The sequence below is a fragment of the Plectropomus leopardus genome, chromosome 17 (genome assembly GCF_026936395.1).
Source record: "Plectropomus leopardus strain MGB_pleo_1.0 chromosome 17, ASM2693639v1, whole genome shotgun sequence".
Classification (NCBI taxonomy): Eukaryota; Metazoa; Chordata; class Actinopteri; order Perciformes; family Serranidae; genus Plectropomus; species Plectropomus leopardus.
In genome coordinates, this window is record NC_142192.1 from 30,158,167 (window position 1) to 30,185,732 (window position 27,566).

The 27,566-nt window shown below is 40.3% G+C and overlaps 1 protein-coding gene and 1 long non-coding RNA gene across 8 annotated transcripts in view; one reads left to right on the forward strand and one right to left on the reverse strand.

Annotated features, from left to right (window-relative positions):
* The window catches only part of fam131ba (family with sequence similarity 131 member Ba), a 63,127-nt gene that overhangs the window by 7,694 nt on the left and 27,867 nt on the right, over positions 1 to 27,566 (forward strand). For 5 of the 7 annotated variants that reach the window (XM_042506582.2, XM_088090379.1, XM_088090377.1 and 2 more), the window contains exon 2: positions 21,603 to 21,640. In XM_042506582.2, coding sequence (XP_042362516.2) covers positions 21,603 to 21,640 — 38 coding nt within the window. The remainder of the gene's footprint in view (positions 1 to 21,602; positions 21,641 to 27,566) is intronic. The other 2 variants (XM_088090378.1, XM_088090376.1) reach the window with 1 other exon arrangement.
* On the reverse strand, positions 1,809 to 21,959 carry LOC148186714 (uncharacterized). Its single transcript, XR_015779471.1, has 3 exons — positions 21,892 to 21,959; positions 5,605 to 5,695; positions 1,809 to 1,911 (listed from the first exon to the last, which is right to left on the reverse strand). It is a non-coding gene; the product is annotated as an uncharacterized LOC148186714 (long non-coding RNA).

A 27,566-nucleotide genomic window follows, 5' to 3' on the forward strand; every position in this document is an offset into this window, starting at 1 on the left:
CATGGTGCTTTTATTATGAAGGACCCCGCTCGTCTCAGGACGGAAGTGTCGATGTTTTTGCTGTGGACTTGTAGCGCCCAGTCAACAGTTGGATGTTAACATAAGCAGACAGTGAAATAGACACCGCGGCGCCTTTAACCGTTAAGATTCATTCAATGTGAGCTGCCAACAAACACCTCTCCAGTTCATACATTACTAATGTTTGCAAGTCGCTCTGGTACTCGGAGGTCACAAAATATGCCTAGATAGTTGTGACTGGAGCTCACATGTCTCACCTGCTTATACAGCTGCCACTACTAATTATAAAGTTAGACTGTTATTGCAGTGCCATTAAATGTGACTTATTCTCTGTCAGCTGGAGACAAACTAATAGCTCTTCAGTTCATATATCAATAATATTTGCAATTCGCACTAGTGCTCCATGGTCGCAAAGTGTGACTAAATAGTCACGGTCGGGAGCTCTGCAAAAGCCCTGCTTTGTATGTGTGTGTGTGAATGTGAGAACCGAAACGCCAGTGGCTTATAAATATGTTCGCAATATAGTCATTTTATATATATCACATGCAGAAAAAGCCAAGATACCTGGAGTATATTCGATATATCAAACAGCAACTCGAATTAGATGAGATTTATAAGGCAAAAATGGGCACCAAGCATGATTTTTGAGAGTGAAGCTGATGTGCTGACTTGTAGTTTGTGGTGCGTTTTAACAGCAAACGTCTACGTTCAGGGAAATAGACGTAGTTGCTCTCAAGTGACCGATAATACCTCTGCGCCATTTAAAATAAAAATAATGCATAAAGCTTAGACGACTGCTGCTCCTCGCTGAAGAGAATAATTTTGCCATTTCTCTCCTTCCACAATCTGCCGTTATCAAAGACTGCGAAAGCCTTTTTTGTCTGCAATGAACAGCTTCAAGCAACTGCTTTCACTCCAACGGATCTTCCTCCAAATCCCAGCCAGTGGCTGACAAAGAGCAGAGCAGCGTGGAGGTTGTTTGAGGCCGCGTCTTCTCCACTGCTGCTGCTCTTCTGTTTACAATGATTGTGCTGACGTAGTGAAGAGCAGCTGCAAAACAGAGTATCAGATGTTGGTCACCATCACATGAGGACAGTTTCATTCATCAGAACGTCTTTCTGTTTTAAAAAGAGACACAAACCTCCAGTAAAAAAACTTTAAAAAAAAAAAAAAGAAATCACACATGATGAGACTGGTTGTTCTCACTGAGGGTCTGATAGCAGGCGTTATCACTTCACAGAGGAGGTGTTGCGAATCTCTTTTGTCATTTACAGCATTACAATAAAATGTTCTTTGCTTGAATACTTAAAACTGAAGTATAAAGTTTAGATATTTAGTGTTTTGCCTCTGTCAAAACATGCAGACTACACATTGAATCCAGGTAATAGCTAAGAAGGGATAGGTAATAATACTGCTAATAATACTCCTACTTCTTTTTGAACATGTAAGATGCAATTTCTCATTGCTTATTTGAATCTGTCTATTTTTTTAAAAAAAGTCTTTTTCTGTGTTTGTTTTACGTTTGATCTACCTTTCTATCTATCTATCTATCTATCTATCTATCTATCTATCTATCTATCTATCTATCTATCTATCTATCTATCTATCTATCAACAACTAAATATTTGACTAATTACATAATTTGACTAAAGAAATCATTCATCACATCATTTTAGCGGCACTAAAAAGCATAATTATTGAGCACCTCTAAATTTTTACTTAAAGCTGCTCTTATCAATATTTGATAAGAGAAGAAGAGACATAAAGGGAGAGTGAATATTTGACTTACATTACCAGGATGAGTAAATATCCAAATGGCTGCAAACACAGAGGCTGTATCCACTTCGTGAAGTCAAAGTCAGTCAGTGGTGTGTGGACAGTTTGTTGTGCCGCCTCCAAATGGATGAATATTAAAGGTTAATCTCTTGATGGATAGAAAGCAAATTTTAGATGCAGCAAAAATATATGAAATAAATTTAAAGTCGTGACAGGAAGTGAGCTTAGGCACTAAAGCTGACTCAAAATACCTGAAAGTGGGAGCGGGTGATATGAATTTAAACTATTATTACAACTGTATTTTATTTAACTTTATTATTACAACTTTATTTAATTGTAAAAGAACAGTACTTTATTTAACTTAATTGAGAAAGTGCTTTATTTAGTATTTTATTAGTGTAGAGTTAGTTTTTTATTTTATATATTTCTGGAGTGCTTATGAACAAATATTGGAGAGAAGTCTGGCGTTCACATATTGTCCCGTGTGCTGAGGCCCATAACACACAGCATATAGGCTTTGTGTTTTCATCTTTTTTGGTGTGAGACAGTGTGAGATAGTGTGAGAGTGGGCAGCCCTTGTTTGACGCTGAGTCTCAACACACACAGCAGCACTACACACACACACACACACGCGATTCGTTTTTACACTGCCAGCTGCCTTACAGCTAACGTCTGTACTGTCTGTACATTGGCTGCTTGTTCTTGTCTGTCTTGTTCACACGTTACAGTAGTTTATATGCAGAGAGAGGAAATCTGAGTCGCCTGATATGAATGATTCAGTCTCCGTGCAGTGATTTCGAGCATGTTATGTCCTGAAACAACCCCACGTTAATCAGTCTACCAGCCGATAAATACAAGATTCTCATCATCATTTGCGTTAAGTTTGTAATCATTTAAACAATTATACTTTTTTCAATGTTTTACCGCAAGCGTTTTGAACAAAGCTACCTGTGAAAATAAAAAAGAAGTCAGGGGTTTAGTCGCCTGTGAGTGGAAATCATGAATATTTTGTTCACGTTTCAACCCCGAAGCCCTTAATTAACAGATTCCCTGCTTCAGCATGGGAATTATCCAAAATTGGACGGCTCAATGAACAGTAATATTGCGACTGAGGTTGGCTGAACGGTGCATCAGACAAAAAGGTTCAGTGACATGTAGATATGAAAACTGTTGCTTTTTTTCAAAGTTGCCTCCTGACAATCAGATGACTGTCATCAAATATATCAAAAATGAAATCCATACATTATATGGATATTTGTTTGTAAATGTTTGCGCTATCTGAGCTGTAATCTTATCCGTCAGTCTGTAAGTGTAGTCCTGTTTTGGCTTCTGTGTTTCAGTTGGCAGGAAGCAGCGATGGAGCGAGACGCTCCGACGCAGAGTAAAGAACAGACTCGCAGTCTGGCAGACAGCAGCTCCATTTCCACATAAATAAACACAGGTTGGATAATGCAAGTCGCATCTGATGAGACACTTGGCCTGTGCGGTCATCTGTGAATGCAACGCGATCAGAGCGGAGTCCTGCCCGTTTTATTTTTAGACAAATCGATTTGGGCCAGTAATGGAAAAAGAAGGTGACGCTTCCTCCAGGCTGGTCTTGTTTTTCCTGAGTGTCTCGTTTCCCGTTTTCTCCTCTAAATTTACATCACAATGGCTCCGTGGCCGCAGACACGCTCCAGGTTCTCAACATGGAAGCCTGAAGCTGCCGTGCGGCCTGAATTTTCAGTAGAGCTTAAAGTAACCAAGAGCTGCAGCTGGCAATTTTACAGTTTTCTAAAAGGCACTTAGAGGTGACTGCCTGGATTTTGAATACTCAAAAGTCCTCTAAGATGAAGTCAGAAAACTGCACACAGCTAATGTTTACCGTCTCAACTGGTCTGTGTTGCTTTACACAAAAGAAAAAGGGGGCAGGTTGTGTTATGATCTGAGGTTTGACTTTAATTTCATTATGAACATTGTCTCAGCTACTATGCAACACTCGTCTTAATGCAGCAGCAATTTGTGACTTAAGGTTAATTTACACCCTACTAAAAATAGATGCATCTGTTTGAAGTGTCACAAACGTCACTGCCACTTCTACGCCCCCTTTACGCTGGCATAGATACGGCCAATAGATAGCACTAGAGAACGGAGTCAAAATTTTCACACAACAACGAATGAGGCGACGATGGAGTAGGTTGTAATAATGTTCCCTGTTAACGCAGGCAGCACTGTAGACAGCAGTGGTCAGTGAGGATATTAAATACAGTGAACATATGGAGGGAGAATTTTTTTCACCATATTATCGATTTGCTCTGTTCTGCCATTTTTTAAACGTCTTCATCGTCTCCTATCCTCTCGCGTGAAATATGCTACACCTCTATTTCATCTGTATCAGTAAGCTTTCAGAAAACGTGCATAAATACAGGCAAAAATAACACACAGTGCCGGCAGAGGGCTCCATCCGTGTCTGGGTAACTTATTAACTTTTGGCAAAAATGAGCCTACTTAATGAACTTTTACTTAATTTCATGACAGAAATATAAGAAAGGTGGCAGCTGGCTGGAGTGAGATCGCCTGGGAGCTGAGACTTTCTGCTAAGTGACCAAAGTTAATATAGACCTACGAGTCGGCTATATTGTCATTTCCAGTGATTATCAGAATATAAAATGTGTTTTCTGTTAAAAAAAGGACAAATGTAGGAAGATCACAAGTAGGCTACTCAGAGATCTGTTAAGTGGTTTCCTCTCCAGTCTGATCTTCAGCACACAGCTGATATTTATGTGGTTTTGTTTTCATGACGTAGCACATTTACATCTTCAATGTATTCAGTATAGAGAGCTTTGATATTACGCGATGTGATGCCATATTCAGACACCATGTCGTTATCTTTCACTGGGGAGCAGCTGCTGAGTCTAGTGGTAAAATTCAGGATACCGGTCTGTTTCTGTGTTTGCTTAATATCAAACCGGTGTGAACATTTTTACACAAAAACTGATCCAGCTCTAATTTAAACATCAAATCTGACAGAGTGAGATGTACACATGTAAAGGAGGGCACAGTTTTGGCTCTCTCGCAGGCTTCAGCAACCAAAACTGTCCTCAGACATTTGTTAATTAATTGTCTTAACCCACTTACTCCCTCCAAGGTCACGGGGGGCGGCTGGAGTCTGTCCCAGCACACGCTGTCCTCTTATAAAAACCTTTATCAACATGAGCACTGAAGCTTATCTATTGGCTCTCCACATGCTTCGATAGCACAGTGTCTCGCTTGGTTGTACTGTCCGCTCTGTTTGTCACTTATTACCTCTGACAAGGAGACTCAGTCCCGTTTGTCTGGAAGTTTGCAGGAAAACTACATTAACAGATTTCATTGAGAGTTAGTGGAGACTAAAGAGGAACTGATTGGTTTTTGTGTGTGTGAAAAGTGCCAAAATAACAAACTTTACATTTTTGCACATAACTTCCAAATTGTGAAATGTAAAAAAAAACAAAAACATTTTTTTCTGGATAGAGACCCAATAAAACACAAATCATACACAAACCCCTGACAGTCTCTGACAGTCTGACAGGATTTGGTTTCTCCAAAAGCTGCTTTCTAGTTCAACAGTTTAACTCTCCATTGGGTTTGTTCTTGTCTGTCAGGTGTGTTTGAGGTATCACCTTACACAGGAAACCCCTCCCTCCCCAACTGCAAAATATCGACTGTATTATGTATGGACCGACTGACGGATGCCCTGTGTACTAAGTGGTGTGTGTGTGTGTGTGTGTGTGTGTGTGTAGATAAACACACATGCATGCACAGACTAGTAGATGGATTGTGTGATCTTACCAGCAAGTCAGAGAGTGATCGATACACGGAGTGAAGCGACTGGTCAATAATTTGATTGACAGGTGTCCATGAGCATCTCTGACCTGAAGGGCTGAAGGAGAAAAAAAAACAGTTCAATATCCAGTTTCACAATAAAAAATATATTTTAAGACAAAATATGAGCAGACTACAGAATACACTCCATCACCAGCACTGCACAGACACATGTACATTACATCCATACGTTACTAACATCTCACTCCAAAACCATGTTCATTATGGTTTGATGTTTGCTGATCAGGTCCAACTCCAGTTCACCCCAAACAGGGGACGCTGCTGAGGATATTTTTGACCATTTAAACATGTCAGTCTACACAGTAATTTTGCTACTCTTCAGTTTTCTGGAGTTACCAGACTGACTGGAGCTGGGGCTGGGAGACCAGAAGGTGGGCATAATATTAATCCTTTAACGCTTTTCACTACTGCAATGGCGTTACCAGCTGATCGCCAAATGACCATCTGTGCACTAAAAGTCCGAGTCAATGGATTTTTTTCTTGAAAGTAAACTGGTAAGTTACAGGTTAATGATTTTATTTCATTTTTACCAAAAATTATGACTTTACTCATTACTCCCTAGCAACAGTAGTAGTAGCTACAGCACTTTTCCATAACACCTCACAATGTTGGTTTAAGAGCCACTTAATCACATATTTTATAAAAATGTTAATGTTGGTATATGACATATATAGGTTTTAATATTGAATATTTTGAGTGGTGTACAGTAGCCAGACTATAGTTATGTTTATATCTGCGTTGCCTGTTATTATGTTATGTATGTATATATGAACGTTTTATCCTTTCTCCTCAAAATTCAGACATTGCATATGCACCTCTGTGATTATCAGGGTGATCCCCACTAAGCAGCTAAGGCTCGAAAATAACTTTTTTCCAGGGGGTCTTCTGTTGCCTTTGATTAGTATTAGATGGAGAGTGAAATGTGGAGATTGGTAACTTTTAATCCACCTCACATCCAGCCACAAGCCTCATTAGCTCTTTGTTGTTCTGGTCTGTTGCCCAAAATTAAAATCCTGTTGTGGTTGTTTAGCCAGTGTAAGGCTACAGCTTTCTCTGTGGCTGCAGGAGGTTCATCTTTTGTGAGGCGCATTTCCACTAGCTTCACGTTGTTATGTTAGTGAATGAAATGTTCCTGTCATTTTTCCTCCTGACAAAGTCAAAGTCATGGGAACATGTAGAGCTATGTAAATCCCTCTATTTTCCAAGCTAGCTTGCTGCTTCGTGACGTGCACCCACAGTGCAGCAATGACAAAAATGATGGATGTGATTGATGGTTGGATTTCAAATCAGTAGGTGGACAACAACAAATGTAAGGTTGTAATGAGTTATTAGTTTTTGGGGTAATTTGTTACACATCTCAATAGTGGGAAAAGTAAAATGAATACTGCCAAACCCTGACCAGACGTGTTGGAACGGGCTGAGTTCAGGTCTCTGTGCAGCCAGTCAAAATCTTCCACACCAAACTGGGAAAACTATTTCTTTATGGATCTGTCTTTGTGCACGGGGACAAACACAAACTGTTGTCCTGCTGTATAATCCATGCTGGGAAGCAGTCTTTGTTTATAGAAAACCCACAAAATTGCTCAGCCATCAGCATGTGGACTCTGAATCTTCTTAAGCTGCTTTCCTGGATAAAGCTTTACTGTTTTTTTGGGGGGGGACTTTAAGAAACAAAATTACAGCACGCCTCGAGGAAGGCTGAACAGCAGGCTGAGACATCAACTTATAAAGACAAATTTACTAAAACTGCATTTTCTCTCCTCCGGGTGTTCACAGAACTGCACACTAAGAAGACTGTAAAAGATAAAATCATATTACAGGAGCACACACACAGCTTAGTATCTGTGAGTTACTCGCTCTCAACAATCTCACAGCGAAGAAATCATCAGAGCAGCGTGAGCTCACACGCAGCAGCAACCTCGACTGACCTGGAATCAGCACATTAAAATTAGTCTCTAACTGTAACAACATGACTTCTGTCTGTGTGACGATGTGACGGTAGATTCAAAAGTTGTTTTAGTTGGAAGTTATGGCCGTTCACATACTGTCAAAACTTCATGGAAGCTGCTTTTACCATCAAGTACAAAATCACACTACAGCAGCAACCCTTCTATCTGCAGTCTTCAAAGGAGGCCTGCTAAGCTTTTCCTTATCGTCTGTCATAAATATGTTACCAAGTCAGATGTTCATATTAAACAAAGCTTCAAATAACGAGGTAAACATATGGGAAAGTAATCCCTGTGAGCAAAAACCTGGGGCTTCCCAACCTTCTGAATACTGAAACTGCTTGTGATGGATTTCTTTATATCGTCACCTGCTCTACGCAGGTGAGGCAGGGCTTTATAGAAGGTAGCAACCAGGTGCCTGACTGTAAACAGCCAACCAGCCGGTGCCGAACAAACCACAACACAGCGAGTCGAAACACAAAATATGACAGAATCTGGGGTTGGCTTTTACTTTCAGTGGCGACCATTTATACAGATGCTAACCGACAATCCTGCACAATATAACTCTCGAATTAACACAGTTTTCAACTAGCCTGTTTACTTCAACAGCATAAATGATTCCCTGAAATTCAGTTATATCTTTTGTTTTTTTTTTCCTGTTTTTGTGCCATCCCAAGATTTTTGGTGGCCCCATATGGCCAACATTATTGAAAATTTCCAGGGGTGCTCAACACATTCTCTTCCCAAATCCTCACACGTTGCAGCTTTGCAGTGGACTTTGGCGTCTACATATTATGCTGTAGTTGTCTTTCTGCGTCTGAGCCTCACCAGAACGTCAACAAACAGAAAGGAGGCACGTGATAAGGTGTAGAAAAAAAAACATATTTTTCATGGGAAGGGAACACCAGGCTCCTGCATGAAAGTCAAGGGTTTGTTGGACCAATCCACCTCCCCACCCGCCTTTTAGCCGCCCCCGCCCGCCCAACACAGTTCTGTGGCATTTCATGCGCATGTGACAGATTCTGTCTGGCTGTTCTGTCACAATGACATCGCCTGTCCGCAGATCAGGCTGATGTGGCAGGTGCTGGCCGTTCAGCAGTGTATAATGACAACGCGACCGCTTCTCAGCTGATGCCATCCAGGGGTGTATCAGGCAGACGCAAAAGGTGCCATTTGGCATTGGGATTGTAAGCCAAAAACACTGTCAAAGTTGGTTTTTTTTACTGTTATTTTACATTATTTATGTCATGGTTGGGAATGAGAACAGGCTGGGGTGCCACTGCTGAGGAAGACCAAAGTCTTCTGTTGTGTTTTACTGGAGTTACTTTTTTTCTAGGAAAGTATGATAGTATACAATGTCCTCAAACATCACTCACATAAGCTAGATATTAGTTAACTAACTATGGTATTCTAAGAGTTGGTGGTAGTGATGTAAATATTTTTAAGTTCACCTGAAGTACCCTTTTAAAAGCCCATAAATAATAGCACAGGAAAGAGAAAGAACGCTGTGTTTTTCTTTGGATCATGAAGGACATCGAGTACCAAACAGAAACCTCCAGAAGCTCAAGGGAATATGGGGTCGTCCCAGACATCTTATACAATGCTACACACACACACACTCCCACAAACACACACACGCACACACACAGTCAGACAGAAGAATGGACGGACGGATGGATGGATGACGGTATTACCCCGACAAGCCGTAGTGAGCAGGACTCCCTTAGTGTTTGGTGTCGGCTCAGAGCGTCCGCTGCCGAAGCGGAGGTGAGTCAGACTCCAGACTTCACTTCGGATCACTGTCACAGGCCGCGTGTCACCTCTCTCTCTCTCACACACACACACACACACACACACACACACACACACACACACACACACACACACACACACACACACACACACACACAGAGCGCCTGGAGCGATGGCAGCAGACAGGCGAGGGTCTGCCAGAGAGAGCTGTCAGGACCTATTGTTGTAGCGTCCCACAATGCCACCCTTCCTTAGACGCTCACATGCGTACGTATGCATGAGTGTGTGTGTCAGCGGACATGTGCAGGTGCATGTTTATGTATCTGTGTTTACTTCCATGTGCAGCATGTTGTGGAAATGGCTCGTTAGTGGCTGCTTCCTCTTCTACTAATCACGTTTAAGTTTTTACCTTTTCCCGTGCCTCCTCCTGTGTTTACTGGTAACACTTAACCCTGAATTTACCTCCTTCTCAACCCACGTTCTCTTCTTTTCCCTCCAAAGTAATCAATTCCTCCTCTCTCCGTGATTTCCCCACTCTTCCTCTCCTTCCTCCCCTCTTCATTACCTCCGTTTTATCTCTCACTCCCCGTCCCTTCCACCTGTGTCCCCGCGGTGCACTAATGCAGCTGTATTAGTCCTTGTGGAGCAGTTAAAGTGAGGCAGCACTTTCAATGTAACACATTTTCTGGCACAAATCCACCTTTTCAATCTCTTCATCCCCTCCTCCTCTGGTGTCTTTCACCATCTTCTTTCTCATGCTATCTTTTTGCTCCTCAATAATGACGCAAAGTTACAGCTGAACTAGCTCATTTTGTATCCATGTGACGTGTAGCGCAGGTTTCTATTCATCTATGAAGCTTGAAACAGTTGCTTCCTCCCTATAGTTCATCACTTTTGACTCTAAACTCACATAATCTTTGTACTCAGTTGCAAAATAGCTTGTTGCTAAATTTTCCCAAATCAAAACTGAACTAGGAAAAAAGTCATTGTGTTACAGTGTTCCTTATACGTGGAATAATCTGCAAAAGAACTTAATAACAAACACTTTTACATCATCATGACTGTTTAACTACCTTGTATCAGATCTTGTTTTAATTTAGTGTGAATGGTTTTAATTATACCTCTACACCGTGGCAATGTTTGTTATCCTGTATTTTTACTTTTGTTTTTAGCGATTTACATTGCAATTATTGTTTAACTTAAATAATGTTGTTTTGTGGGGATTTTGCTAAAATGACTGACACTGTTACTTGCAGTTCTTAGCCAGAGATTTGAGAGAAAATGGCTGAAAATGTTAGTTCACAGGTCCTTTTTTTGTGGACAAATCAAATACTGTTTGGATTTTTGCTTTCAAGTTTTAAATCCCTAACTTCGTGCGAGCAGAGAAATAACCACACACATTTTTCAATAGCTGAAAATTATTCTAGAAAAAAAAAAAAGCTGAATGTGCAGGACTGGAGATGGGACAGTCCGCTCTGCTGTAGCTCCTGTTCGTGTTTAATGCTGATAAAACGGGTGTTTTTCCACATAAATTTCTTTTCTGTTGTCGCTTTGAAGCCAGATTATAAAAAATTGCATAAATCTCTCTTTCAAAGATGAAGTCAAATGCATTTAATTGGTTTCAAAGTTTAAAAAAAACACTACACTGCCAAAAGAGTGGAGCAGATTGACTGAGGTAAAAACTGTTCTTGGCTAAATGAAGCGTGCGGCTCCAGCAGGCCGTTTGGCAGGCGGCGCTCCTCTGTCATACTTTGATGTCTCAGATTCATTTCCCTGAGACCTTTTGCTTCGTTGCCAAACAGATTAGAGCGTGCAGCACCAACATCTACACCAATGGCCTCGTAATCTGCAGACTACAGAAGAATAGCCCGAAGAAAATGTAGCAGAGGCTTTCTGAGGACAGCGGCAATCAAAAGCTGCGGCTGGTGGGAAATATGACAATAGAAACTTAACTTGCTCCTTTTCAATTACAAAAGTCTGTGAAGTTTTCATCCAAAAATGTATTTCAATCTTTTTGAGTTTGTTTAGAGATTAATTTCTTTGTTTTTCTTTTTTTGTGTTAACTAAACAGAATTTGATTCTACTTTTCTTTGATTTATTAAGTAGGTATTTAGGTATATAAATTAAACCTTGACTATTTTTTAAAGCTGCTATTGGTCATGAAGAAAAAGGCCTTCCCTTTCATATCCGCCGGTCCTCTGTTTTTGTTCGACTCCACCAGAGAGACTTTGGTTACGTGCACAAACAGAATTGACCTTTTCCTCAAAGGTCAGTAGCCTCACACACACTGTACCCAAACCACAGCCGCTCAGAGCTGCGTGTTTCACAGTCTAACAAGCAAACATTACACTGCAGCCTCCCAAAACACAATTTATAATCAGACTCTGAATCAGATTAATTACCAAGTACAATGAACAGACAAAAATTTGCATTTCTCACATCAGAGTTTGCCAGTTTTCCCACAGTGTTGTGGTTAAAACCAGTCGCATTATTACACAGGACACACCTTTGTGGGAAAAATAATTTTGCTGCACATTAAATTATGTGGTTTGATTGATGATCTGAAACAACTTTTAAGAAGTGATTAATTGTTTAAGGAAAAATTCCAGTGCCTCTATAGTGAGGATTTGCTGCTTTTCTGTTTGTAGGTTCTATACGTTATTTAAATGTATTTTTTTTTCCAATGGATGCACGGTTGTTACATAACTTAAGAACTGAAACTTTTCCCGACTTTCTCAGTTGCCTTAATGAACTGAAAACTGAAATGTTTTGCTTTCAGATGCCTTTCAAAAGTATTTAAACCTTTGAATACTGATTGGTGCAATTGGTGCAATTTCTCCAAAAACATGGGGAAAACGGAAATAAGCAGCTTGGTAAGAAACTGTTTCACAAATTACAAGAAATAAACAAAGAAAATATTTTTTAAAAACACATGGGAAAACTTTCAAGGGGAAAAAGTAAAAAATAATAATAAAATAATCATCATTGCATATCTAAAATTAGGTTACCAAAATCATTTAATTTTTAAGCACCTTTTCCAGGTCATTTCCTTGTTTGTTTTAACTTTATTTATTTTTCCTGCTTTTAATTTTTATGTACTTTGAATAGCTTTCTCCCCATGTTTCAAAAGAAATCAAGTGGATTTGCTCAGGTTTCATTGGGTTAAACAGACGAACAAAATACTTGTTTTGGTTTTAAAACCAAAACAATGAACAGATCGTTGCACTGAACTCAGCATTAGTATGTACTGATAGCCTCCATGGGTGAACAGAGCAAAGAGAAATGAAAACTTGGTCACAGAGGGGTGGACGGTTTGATTGACGGGAGAACACCTGGGAGGTGAAGTGCCGCAAAAAGCACGGGGCATAAAAAGACTGAGTTCAAATCACATTAAACACGGATGATAAAAAGAAGTCATCCAGAGTGTAAATGGTCATTAGGTCGCCTGATGCTGAGTGACAGTAATGACTATGAAGAAGGCTGCATTTTCTCCAGGTGCTGCAGGGAACTCTGGGTAAATGTCCATCAAATGGAAACGGAGCGATCAGCGGTACCGCTGCAGTTTGGAGTTACACTTATTAGTACAAACAGCTGTTGCTGGCTTGGAAATAAGGCTCAGAGTGGCATCCGAGCCTTATTTCCGAGCCAGCAACAGCTGATTTTAGTGAAGGATTTGGGTGATTTTACACTTTGTGATGCAGTCTCCTCTTGTATTGATTCTCTTGAGTGTAATGAAATGCATGCAAACAGTCATCAGGATATAATTTTGATACTGAATGTAGTGTTTAACCCTTTGAAATCAGAGCAAACTAGCTCAATCTCAAATCAAAACCAAGAAATTGCCTCAAATTTGTAAGGAATTAGTAAAAAGTTACAAAATAATGTGTTTCTGGCGACACTGCTCCCTATGCAGCTGTGTTTGTGCCACTCAAAGCCAGGTGCTTTTTAGCGACACACTGCTTCTTTTTCAGCTGGATTTGTGACATCAAAGGCAAGTCATTTTAGCGAAACACCACTCCTTTTCCAAGCGTGTTTGTGCCACTCAAAGCCGAGCATTTTTTTATATATCGGTCCGTACGCAGTGTTTTTTTAGTGACATCCTCGATAACTTCCTAACCAGAACCAAGTAGTTTTGGGGCATGAACCAAACCATCACACTATTCTTACTGCTTACGTCTTTCGTGCTAAGATAAGGCTGCAATCTGCGTAATTTGAGTAATGCCGGGGCTTCTGCACGAGCAGCAAACTATGATGAGCAGAAATGACGAGAATGATAAATATATTTATGATACTGAAATAGATTTTTGCTTGTTCTGCATCACTGTGATCACCAGCTGAAATGTTTGTATTCACTACATATCTGCCCTTCCTTCCTCCCGCTCCTCCTTTCTTCTTCCACTCCTCTTCCTTTTCTTATCTTTCCAGCTTCTTGCTTCAGCTTATTTTCCCAGCAGCCCTTGCTGTTCTCTCCTCGACATACCCTCTGCCCCGCTGTTCTGAGCTTCGATCAATCTCTTGCTTCTGTTCCTCTCCTTCGTCAACTCTTCAATATTTCCCCCTCTCTGGTTTTTAAGAGTCTCCAGCTCCCCTCTGTGTCTCTCTCACCCTCTCCTTCCTCCCCCGTGGCTCCTGCAGGGAGCTCCATCAACGACAGAGGTCTCTGGTGCGTGCGTGTGTGTGCATGAGTGTGTGTGTGGTTGGCTTGCTTGTGTATGTGCCTCCATGCGTGTGGGTGTGTTGTGAGGAGTAAATGGCCTCCAGGATCCCCTGGGTCGCATCTCAAATGTACTCACAGAGAGCAGAGTCATGACTAAGACTGCATGCCTTTCATTAACGCTGAGAGAGAGACACAGAGAGAGAGAGAGAGAGAGACAGAGAGAGAGAGACAGAGAGAGAGAGAGAGACAGAGAGAGTAAAGTTGAACATGTCAGCTGAACTCACTTCTCTGGTGGAAATTTGTCCTTCACCTAAAGTTTTGGGTCAGGCCTAAAAGTGTGCCATCAAACATGCATGTGCGTATATTAAACATCAGCAGTCTGTGATTTTAGAGTTAGATTCAGTACTTTTCTGTTGTGATTTGTTTGTTCTCTGCTCTCTCGTTCAGTTTGTAGCTCTTCTTTGTGTTAGACGAAGTTTGTTCACAGACGGAGATCTGGAGAACAGATCTGAACGTGTTGGGTTAATCTTCGAGCTTTAGAGACGGTCCTCAACAGAAAAAAACATCACTATTATTTAATCGGGCAAAAATATATAAATGTTAAGTAGTACATTTGTAAGTTGTTATCCTGCTGCAAAAACACTTTTTTTTAGGTAAAACCCACTAAAAGGAATCAAAAGCATCACATCACTCCACCACGTGTCGCTCAACGCTGCGAGAAGTCGATTGTGAACGCAGCAAGCAGCTCTCTCGTTAGCAAACGTGTAAAGAAGAAACTCCCGACTTTCTCAAACAATTTAAAACTTGAAATAATTATCTATCATCTTGAAGGCAGAAGACACGCAAGAGGATTAACTTTTCAACTGACATCATGTTGTCCCACCTGTGGGTCAATTCACGCGTACCAACAGACAATAAATGAGCTGAACTTCTCCAAATTAATCAAAATGTTGTTCCATAACTGCTGGATGTGTAAGTCAGCAACAGTTCGACAGATTATTGACCTGGATGTTTATTGGGGGTGATATTGGGCATTTAGCCGATTATCGGTATCGGCATTCCATTTTAATGATAACTAATTAGTAATTAAAAAGTGCAAATGGCATGACAGGAACTTTTAGTTTGTAAAACCTCGTAGAGCTATTTTTATTTGTTAATTTTTTTTTTTCACATTTTCACATTGCTGGGAACTTGCTGCATATGATCTTAAAAGTGTCAGTTTTGATTAAACATTTTCTGAAGGCATTTAAAAAATGTTTTTTGTTGGAGTTTGTTATACTCCAAATTTTAAATACTGACATAAAGATTTAAATTTTATTGTAAATGCATATTCCAAATATCGGATATTGGTTTCATTAACTTTTAAAAATCGGTTAATATCAGCCCTGAAAAAACATTGGTGGTCGACCTCGAAACTGTTGACATATTAGCTATGGCAACTTCTATGTTTATGTTTATGTTTACGTGTTTATGTTCTCTGTTGCACTAGAGCTGTTTATGTATTGTAAATGTCAAACCATTTTTTCACTTGTGCTGGCGCAAGGTCAATATCGTTCAGCTGCCCACAAGTGGCCAAAAAAAACAACAGTTATTAAAGGTGTAAAAATACTGATGGATTAAGAGAGTGAGTAAAAAACACTCAGTATGTCTGGTAGCTGCAGTGCATTCTGGTCTGTTTGTGTCTCTGTTCCCCCTCTGCGCTGATGGATTTCTCCGTTATTGATGTTAACTGGCGACTTAAGAAAGAAGCCCGCGCTCTTTGATTCACTGCGACTGAAACTGTTTCTGTTACTGTCTAAAACATTTTTTTCTTATCAAACCGCTCTGTAGCTTCACTCAGGAGGACTCCCCTTGAGAAAACATATCATAACTGAGAGGACCAGCCAGGAGAAATGCACCTGAAATGAAAATATATCGGTGCAAAGCAGCCTCGCTGTTATCTGTAATTGCTGTGCCACGGAAATTTAGCCAGTTATCAACAAAAGAAAGAAAAATAAACCTCTTAGCGGCAACATTTGCAAAATTATATGTTCAATAACTGTTTTTAAAAAGCTTCATATATAAAAGGGAGATTTATTTGTCCAATTTTCCTCACTAGCAACAAGTAACTGGAGTATGTGTTCCTTCTAAATGGATATAAAACAATGTGAAATCAAGTCTAGTGCAATTGTGGATTCTTTAACTAAACGGATCGATTTCTTGGAGCGACTCCGTGCGAAGCTGTCATCTCGCGTCTCCAAACTGTATCTTCTACTGCTGAACAGTGACGACACCTCCGCCTCCACCCTGTGTCTCGAAGGGTTTTATTGATATTGATTCAGATGGAAAGCTTAAGTAAGTCTCCATTGAAGGGAGAATGAAGGCTGGGGTATTTTTAGGCGCTGTCGATTGGCAGCACTCCCTTCAGCGGGGGTGGGACCTGGCAGAGAGCAGCAGATCGATGCGGACGGCATCGATGAGGATGTTAGGCCATATGTTGAGAATACAATACATAAGAAATATCGGCTCTTGGTGCAAAGTAGACTGATAACTGAGTCTAGCTGCCATATTGATTTGGGCTGTTAAATCCACTTCAATCAGCCTTTCATCGAAACTGAGATGAAAGAGAGGCGGCGGGCTGAAGGAGGATTTCTACGCTTTGAACAATGAACTTCTCTGCTGATGAGAGCGCAGAAAGCTCAAGACTGAAACAATCTTAGACTGATGTTCAACAACTTGAGCAATTTCTACATAAGCACCCTCATTGTGACTTGTGTTATCTGTAGATGACGTTGGACTAATTTCATAGCACTCGACTTGAAGTATTTTAGTGTCTCCTGGAGCGTTTTGGCTCCAACAGGAGCTGCGAGGAGGAGACGCTTTATCTCACTGCTCACCACGAGATATTAGAGATGTGGGTTATAATTTGTGTTAACACGGGGGAGGCCTCTCCTTTCATCGCCACTTAAATCTAATATCCTTCAACATCCCAGGCCGCGCTGACTCATACAGGTCGCGCCCCCCTGTGCCAAGGCATGGTGTGGATAATTAATCTAATTTTAGCGCTGGCAGTGTTGTACCGGACAGAGATTTTATTTATGCTCATCTTAATGATGCAATGAAAGATAGCGATTCTAAGAGGAAATACAGGTTTCATCTGATTCTTTATGATCCCGTGAGTAGACTTAGCATGTGTAAATCCACATTGGTCCTGAGTCATATCCTGCTTCTGTTTATGTGCAGGATAGACTCATCACATGATTCACAATGGGCCTCGTGCAGCAACATATCTTAAATTTCTCTTAATTTTCTGATACGAGAAAATAAAAGAGAGGTCAACTCCAGATGCCCAAATCTGCACTTACCAGGTGTGCTCAATGAGCACTTGGTAATAAGTTACCTATTATCACAGGTAACACCCGCTAAACACTATATAAGAGCAGGTTTTGTGCCATGTGCAAGACTCCACACATGGCCGAGACTTGTAAGTAGAGGTAGAATATCTGTAGTCTTGAAATTAACGTACTGTTAGATAAAATCAAAGTAAATTGAGAATTTAAAGTAAAATTACACATGCAAAAAGGATGAAATAAATGTAATAAATCAAAATAATTAATTAAAAGGAAAAACTGAAAGTCCTCATACAATACATATGAGAATTGAACAAAAAAAATACTAACAAAATTATAAAAAAGCTGCACTTGTAAACTTTGACATGGTTTGTGAGCAGAAATCTTAATTTGTAAAGTGATTATCTAATGATAGTTGTGGAGTAAAAAGTACAATACTTCCCTCTGAAGTGTAGTGGAGTAGAAATGGAAAGTGAGGCTGAGTAGATAATGACTGAATTTTTATTTTTGGCTGTACTTTCCCTTTAAGAATGGAATCCAGAGGGTTTTTTAGTACAACCAAATGCTGAACAAGACTTTTTCAGGTGACCAAAATTTTATTATTTTTCACCCAGTTTGTGTCAAAATCAGCAAAAGATTAAAAAAGTCTTGCAACCGAACCAGATGAAACAAACACCACATGTTTTGTTTGCTCCCCTACTTGCAGACAGTGTTTGAGTAAATACACCAAGGCGCTCTGAGCTGATTAGAGCTGAGTTTTTGGAGGCATGTCTTCTTTTTTCTTTTTCTCCAAGAATAAGAAGTCATTTGGGTTTGATGTCTCCATGTGCAAACAGAGATGAGATTCTCCTTAAATGGGTTATTAGCCTGCAGATAAACATGCTCATTCTATACTCTCGACCCTCCATCATTGTTCATTTTTATTCAGCTTTTATTTATGGAAGTAAAGCAGACTGTGTATTTATATGTATTTTCAGCATTCTCCACAGCTTCACTCAGTGATATTTGGTTTCACTTCACTTTCTCATCCAACTTTTCCTGCGTGGTTTAAAAATATAACCAATCACATCAAACTCTAAATCCAAACCGCTCTACAGTCTGAGCTGCCACTGATGCTGCCTCATTATGTCTCCACTGTTAACGCACACCACACTAATCCTGGTGTCATTTTCTCCACACTGAGTAGAACTGCCCATCTGTCTACCATCTATAATAATGCTCTGTCACTGTGAGCTCACCGACAGAGGAGCAAAATAAGGTCCTCACATTTGACAAAAGCATGCTTAAAAGTACATGGCCTGGCAACTTTCAGGGATAACATTTTCATATAGAAAAGATCTGAATATCTGGATGCTGAAGATAAAACAACATTGTGCTAAAACCCAAAATATATCCACATATCTCACTCCAAAATCTAACTGAAACTGTCAGACTCAGGCAACCCAATGAGTTTGTCTGTGACAACTTGTGCTGTTTACTTTGAGCTGCATTACACAGCAGCCAGAGCTGGACAGCAAAGAGTAAACAAGGAACTGAACCAACATCCAATGCAGAATCAAAGCTGTACGAGACAGAGAGAGACAAGGACAAATGGAAATGACTGTGATAACTTTGAAATTATACTGCAATATTTTTAGGCTTCATCTTGATACACAATAAATATCTCAATATTTTTAAAGCTCCCGAGAGTACACCAATAATGCTATAACTGGAAGAAATAATCAAACAAATTCCCTCTTTGATGTGACAATATTGTAGGAATGACTATTGGTACTTTAAAATAATATTAACACAATTCCATTTTTGATCAATAATCATTGGAAATGTAGATATAACAACAAAGTGGGTTATGGCAAGTATTAAAATTAGAGCTGTCTGATAAGTTAGGAAAAGTACATCACTTTACTATGATGCAACCTTTAAAATCAAGAAGAAACACCATTTATACCATAACATGATATAACAATATCCAATATCTGAGACGATGTATAGTCTTATATCTCAATACAATGTAATATCTTTATACTGTCAGCCCTAACGTCGATAGTTTGATAATATCTCTGCATTAAAGACGACTAATAATCTGTAATTGTGAATTTAATATAAATCCACGGATTTGCAAACATCTGCTCACTCTGCAAAAATTCATTTCATATATGAATCTTTTTGGGTGGTAAAGAGAATCTCATCATCACAATACAAGAAATCAATATGTGGTAATATCGCATTGAGAAAAAAAACAAAAAAAAACCAGACTTCTTACTTTGACCGCTAATGGCACTTTCTGACCCAAACAGCTGACCAGTGGCAGATGAGAAATGTAGTGCCAAATGAAAAGGCTCTGTGACAGCGGTAAAGCAGTGAAAAGACTTTAAATAAAGCGTCCACTTAAACTGATATTTTAGGTAGGCCTTTTTAAAAGTGGCTAAAATTGGTTTTGATATCAACCCCCCTCTGTTCCTGCAAACTGCGCCGACCACCAGCTACTGTATGTAATACACTGACTATAATTATCTCATACAGCCCCACTTCAAAAACCCCGAACTATCGCTGTAGTGTTACTATGGCTCAGAAACTTCTACGTCACTGTCCACATCTCAGACATTTTCAGAGATCTAAATTCTGCAGATCTGGTGTTGTGCTCATTAAAAGCTGTTTCCCCAGTCTGAACAACAAACAATCGAGCCTGTCGGAGCTTTGCAGGGTGGATTAACGACGGGTCACTCCCCTGCAGGAACCAGAAAATGGCAACATAAAAAACTGTGACAAGCTTAGATGAAATCCAAACAGCTGCACAGGTTGACATAAGTCGGCTTACAGAAATAAATCTTTGACCAACATGACAGACGTTAAATTAAGGACTTCTGTGTCGACTTGAAATTATGCCGGTGAGGCCGGTACGCCGCCCGTTAATGACTGATTAGAAAGTGGTGGTAACACAGAGATGATGTTAGAGCATCTGATGACCATTTCCTCACTAAACTGTGTTAACATGGACACAAAAGAAATGAGCAGCGCAAAGCCGGTTCCCTAAAATTTCTCACCCCCTCCAAACTCGACACCTGGTGCCGCTCTGTCAGTGACCTTACGCGTCTACTTATGATGTTTTAGGCATCCTTCTGCGTCAGCTGTTCACGCTCTGGGCTGCCGTTACGCTGATGTTAACAAATGCGCATGGTGTTATGACATCATGGTGAGATGACACAGCCCGTTACTGTGATGTCAACAAACGAACATGTGGTGGGAAGAAGCATCACGCTCCCTGTGTTCACACGATAGCACCGACTGTCACAGATGGTTAATGTTTCGGGCAAAACGGGCACATGGTAACGTGTAAGTTGGTTGTTTGTGGGACCCATCCAACCACCCACCCGCCCACCCTATCCGCTCTAGGGCTGAAGCACATCTGGTTATCTATGATATTAAAAAAAATGCTTCTTTTAAGGGCCATTATGACTGATCATTACAATAATTCTGCAACACCGTGATACAGAAATATCACAATATTTTTTAATCGTACCATGAAAATTGTATACCTTTGCAATCCTTTTCTGTACTGGTGCCAACATTGTCTGCAATTTATTATTCATTGCTTTATATGTGTATGGAATATCTTCTGTGCTACATTTGCAGGAATCTAAAAATAATAATACATTAATGCTCATGTTAGCTTTTACAAGTTGCAGCGGATCACAGAACTTTCTGTTTAGGGAAGACTCAAGGTCATAATGTAATGGAGGAAGAGGATTAAGTCAGCCATCATCAAAATCTTAAACAGCTCGTTTTCTATTTTATTTTCACTAAATCATTAAAATAAACCTCATTACTTATGATAACAACAGAAGGGGTTACCCTTAATCACCCTAAAATACTTCAGCATCATCTCTGGCCTTCACGACTAACGCTGGTTGTGCCCTCTGTGTGCCAAAGCTTGGCGTGGATAATTAATCTAATTTTAGCATGGTGTGTTTGTGTGTGAGAGAGAGAAATACTGGACAGCGTTGTCATGTTCCCTCAGCGAGCACGCTGAAGGCTGCATCAGTGTGACATACTGTTATCTTGCTCTCTCTGTCAGTGTCCCCCGCTCACTCCTCGGTCTCCCTGTTTCCCCCTCGACTATCATGGATGGCTGAGACAGAGCAATTGTGTATTCTGGGCTGATATTTTGTGTTTCCTGCCACGGTCTGATACCTGTAGCTACTGAAGCACCTGTGATAATGAAATTATCTTTAATTCATCTCTCTCTGTTTCTCTCTTCAGCAGTGGATGCGGTACCTGTACGGAAAGATGGGGATCAGGTAAAATGCTATTATCTTTTTTTTGTTTTTTAATGCCTACATCGTTTCTGCACACCTCAATCTATTTTCCCATTTTGCTGAAAGCTGCTGTGACAGAATAACAAAAAGACACGAGTGCTGGTGTCCTCGGCTCTCCTCTTACATCTGAACAGTGTCCAGACAGAAATGGCTATGTGAGAGAGAGAGAGAGAGGTTCGTCTCTTGTCTCCTCACATCTTTTAGAGGTGAGAAAAAGAGGCGCTGTTACTCACCCTGAAATGCCTCCTGCTGTTAGACGGCCAGACCTCGGTCCAAAGAAAGGTCACCCAGATCTAAACACTGAAAAAAAAGGATAAATGATTCATTATGTGTGGAGAGTGTGTCTATGTTGTCTTTCGTCTAAAGCGCAGTCAAAAAGTGTGAGGATACTGTCAAATTTTTTGTTTTGTCTGTGTACTGCAGCACGCTGGATTTCAGCTGAATTAAAAGGGAAAAACAGAGAAATTAAACATTTTTCATGTTCCTTTGTGCTTGTTTTTTGTCCAAAGCCATCTTTCCATCAATGGCTTTCGGTAAAATACCTTTGGAACCAAAAGTACCAGCTATGAGGAGGTACCTAGACTCCAGATCTGTGTAGCATTTCCACAGCACAGCACTCTTACATGTGGGCGAGGCTGATGTCACTCGCTGCTCCGTCCTGCAGCACTGCTGTATTTCCTTGTTCACCGCTAATATAGAGTGAAGTCTGCACCTCGTTACTCGTCCACAGAGCGGGGCTGCACAAACAAGAGCAGGCTGCAGTGAGACTTTCTCTGTGGCATATTTATAAATAGTAGGTTAGTGCATTGACTTCTTGTCTGTCAAAACTGGGGTTTATCCTTCCAGAGCGCACGAAATGAAGCTCCGACAGTCCAACATTTTTTTTTCTCCAAATGAGGATTAGATACCACCTTAAAAGTTGCCGGCAGTCGGCCCAGTGAATGAAGTAATTTTTTCTCAGTCTAGAGCGGCTGCTAGAGCATGCAAACAGCGTTTCATTTTATAGTTTTAGTTTGCTAATGTATGAAAAACTTGGTAAGAACAGTGGTTAAACCAGCCAAAGCTCAGCCCTCATCACAAAGTGTTGATGCTCTGCTGACCAATTAACGGACTGCAGCGTTTCTAGCTGCACCTCTTAGTACCGGATCAGTGCGCTATGTACCTCAAGCAGACGGCTGACCAAAAATGCTAAATGTTCCAAAGTCGCGAAAGGCACCATCAACAACTATTCACAATAAAAACATAAAAAACTGAACTGAGCTGAACCGACCTGCTGGTGGAAACGCCCCACAAGTTCTTCCTGCAACAAGTTCTACCTGCAACAAGTCACCTCATGAGATCTCAGAACAAGACGATTCCTTTAACAAGACTTTGACACAAAACAGAAAGGTACGAAAAGACGTTTCATTTCTCTGTAGGGTCCTTTCACTAATATTGTCAGGCACTTATAATAGCAATTTGAGCCTGAAAGTGCCAAAAACAAGCACTTTTATGCTGCATTCAAATGGCGTCAGGCAGATGGTAGATCTGATACCATTTTAGTGGACGAGAGCAGGACGGTAAAATTAGCAGAGAATACCAGCAACAGTGACAGTACATGGCATTGTCATTTAAATTAAAATATTTCAACTTTTTTCCATTTTCCATGAAAGCGGAGGAACGCCAGGCACGTTGAAATAAAATATTAAAAATATAAATAAACTGGAAACAGCTATCAACCTCTTGATAAAACGCTCTTAGCATTAAAATGCAAAACATCTTCTTTGTAGCTTCCGTCTTTTTTCCACTTTACGACCTCAAAGCGCACAAACACAACAAAGTCAGAAAAACGACTTCCCAACTCGGAAACTCCGATGTTCTGACAATTGAACTGTTGCTGTCGGCTGCAGCACTCTGGCTCAACACTGGACCAATTTTACAAATTGCTGTTCCCACAAGTCACTTAGACACAAAAGCATGGGGAAATAGGGTCCAAGCTAAAAAATACCAGTGTTACCCTCTGATCCTTCACTTAAAAAGCAGTAAAGCGACACATTAGAGTTTCTTTCTGACCCGATGGGTGCAGTGGATCACCCTGCCTTAAAGATCTGTATCTTGTTTCATTCAAGAGTTTTACTGTCCTGTGACGAGATGGTCATTTGTGGTGAGAAAATGGACACATTTAAAGAATGAGGACATACTGGTAGGAAATATCTGTATCAGCCTTCAGAGGCTCATATTAGTCAAACCTATGTGTCCTCCTCTGTGTACGCCTGCGCTCTGATGACTGGCTGTGCGTGACTGGGTGTGAAGGTGTGTGTGTGTGTGTGTGTGTGTGTGTTGATAGTCTCTTACCAAGGCCACAGAGCTGCTCTCCCCAGGGCTCAGACTATTACTGAGCCATGTATCACTTCTCAGCTGTGGACCCTGGGGACAGAGAGAGAGAGCCGCAGAAAGAGTGAAAGAGAGAGAGAAACATTCATCTTATTGTTTTTCCATTTCTGGCTGCTGCTTTCTTTTCTTTAGTGTCATCATTTTTCCTGCTACGCAAGGATGGGAAGGCCGAGAGTAGTAGTTTTATTACCGTGTAAATATTTTAAAGGTACATTTGTTAACATTACTGCTAATTTAATTAAGATCTTACAAGTAAAGGAGCACAATGGAAATAACCTGCGGCTCCTTTCCTGTTGCTTCCTGTCCTCCCTCTTCCTATTGTAGAGTTTTGGTTGACATTCGTCAGTTGCAGAATTTATTTTTGATTAAGAGTCGCTCCTGTTGAGCACTGATCCCATGACAGCTCTCGAGTTGTTTACTTTCACAAACAGACCTCCTCTGCGTAATTTATAGACCCGTAGAGCGGAAGAGGCCAGCAGGTGGAGAGGGATTTCAAAAAGCCTAAAAACAGGATCTCCGAGAGATGATTCAGACTGAAGAACAGGGGGCTCTGGACCCAGTGCGACAAACAAAACACCACCGACTGACAGACAAAATAAACACTGTGCAGCCAGAGTCAGAGACGCTAACACACTATTAAAAAAGTTGGAATAAAAAATACAAGCTGTGAGACAACCAGAGTGGAAATCTGCAGATTAGAGTAACAAGAATAACACGTAACAAATCTAAACTTCAAAAAATAAACTAAAAAACAAGGCTAAGAGTCTTCAGCCATAGCAGGAGGCACTTTTAGCCAAATAGTAACAATGTTAATACAGATGTATGCGATTAGTCGGATTAGTCTAGTTGGCACAAGAAATACTTGTCAGTTAAACTTATTTTTAAAAGGTTTATGTGACCGTGTTCACCCGATGAAAATGTTACAATAATTAGGCACTTTTCCTAAAGATTTATTTCGAAAAGGTGGCAAAACTGGACATGTTTACACTGGTATTAGAGACTCTAACTAACCTAGCATGACTGGGCTGAAGAGACCACAAGTGCCAATGAAAAAAAGCACCAGAGAGAAAATCTGGGAGTCACCAAAGTCAACAGGGTTCATCATCTGGGCACTATAATCCATCCAATAACTGAGATATTTCACTCCGGGATATCTCAGTGGTGTGCAGAATGATATTGTTGGACTATTTAAGAGTTTTTTAAACTGCACTTAACACCCTCAAAAACTCAACACCACAGACTCAAACTACAGCTCATGTTTTCCTAATGAACGCGGGAACCAAAGGTATGAGCTGGACTCCCATTAGCACATTAAACACTGTCAACGTAAGCGGGGGAACATCCCTGCAGCATTAGGGCTCCGTGTGAAGCACATTAGCTGAAACATCAGCCTGTTTGTGGTTCCTCTAAAAGTCAGATCAATACTGAGTACTCCTATCAGATCTCTGAGGATATACTCCTCCCAAATTCACACAAGTCTCCCTGAAAGGCCGGAAAACACAAACAGATCTGACTGAGACTGAGCTAAACTCAACACTGAATTCATCACCATTAGCTGCTTTTCCTTGCAGACATCAAATGACTTTCTGAAAGATGATACCACAAAGATGTTTTCTTAGAAGCTGCAGCTATTATTTAACCACTATTCCATTTCTTTAATGTTTCCTACTTTTAATGCAGAGACTCCTAATGTTTCCCACCAGGATTTGAATATTTTTAAAGTGCAAAAGCTTTTGAAACTGCATTTCGACATCATGTGACAGTAAAACTAATGAAATTCTTTGAAGATTAGCAGCTCTTTAAGTGAGATGATCCCACAGCTCTAAAATTTAAATGAATTGCGTATCTTGCATGTACTACAAAATCCTATCACTGGTTTTCTATTATGCATTTTTTTGTTCTTTATGTGAATTATTGTCCCACTGAGCCACTGATAAACTTTAAATCCTCTAAAACCAGTAGTTCTCAACCTTTTTCAGGCCAGCGCACCTCTACTCATTATCCAGGTCCTCTACTGCCCCCGTCAATTAAAATGTCGGCTAACTGTCGTCCCTGAATATTAATGTAGATTGTTATTCTGAGTTATGTCTTTAAAAAAGTCTGTCAGTGACTGGCAAATAACAGATTTGGTTAACTCTTTGAAACCCAGATGGACATCACTTTTCTTGTGCTGCCTTTAGACGCCTTTCACAAATATTTAACCTAAGAAATGTGAGTAAACTGGCTGGAGTTCTTTCAAAAACATGGGAGACGAGGCAATGAGAAATTTCCCACAAATTGCAAGAAATTAGTATATTTAGAAAATCATTTTTTGAAACAGCTAAGGAAAATTTTCTAGAAAACTATTAATCACATTTTAAAATGATTATAACAATATATATGTTTCTGCTCATTTTAAGGTTATTTTCTTGTACATTTTACTAATTTCTTCTTTCCTGGGTCATTCCTTCGTGAATCGCCCATTGCCCTCTTCCCATGTTTGTTAAAGAAATATCAGGTCAGTTTGCTCAGACTTTAAAAGGTTACACTGCAGTAACCAGTTAGGCCAATCCATCCACTCATTCCCCCTTAAAGAAACTGAAACTATAAAAAAAAGACCAAACTAGAACTTCTATATATGACTGAATGTAGTAAAATGATGGACAGCTTTGGTATTCATGACTCTGCAATATTTCTATGGTGGATTACATCATAAGAAAGAAGAAAATAACCACAATAGAAATTAGTTATATACTCTGTGTCTGGTCCAATGCATGCTGGGGTACATTTAAGCACACTGTGCAGGATGAATAGATATGGACGGATGGATAGAAAGTAGTTATTATTTCTTCAGGGAGAAGCTTTAAGGCGTGACTTCCAGCAGCATAAAGAGCTCATTTAACCAGCTGGGCTCAGAGTTAAATGCTGAGCCGAGAATGTCAGTTTACTGAGAGAGAGTCGATGTTATCGTGACTGAATGGATTTGAGTTTCACCGTGCAGCACAATGCTGCTGGAAAAAAATACACTACTGGCGAGGCTACAGGGACGAGCTCAGCTGTTATACACTCTATGGAGTCTAATGACAATATATGAGCACGTATGCACACGCACACACACACGCACACACGCACACACACACACACACACACACACACACACTTTACAAAGATGGTGATGACGCCTCATTTTTTGTCCTCGGATGACCAGGAGAGCTTAACATTCACACACTGAGGGGCGCTTCTGAATCCAAATCCTGCGACCTCTTCTCAAGCTGTGTTAATAACACACACACACACACACACACACACACACACACACACACACACACACACACACAGACACACAGACACACACACACACACACACACAGACCAAGGACAGAGATGACACCAGCTCCTCACACACTGGATCATTATAAATGATGACTGAAACCTTCTGCACACAGTTATTAATTCTTTATGTGAGCTACATATCGATGTTGAAGCCTGCTGTGTTTTTTTTCTGAATATTTTATAAGAAAACATGGAAGTTTCCTTTTCTATAGCACAACATGTT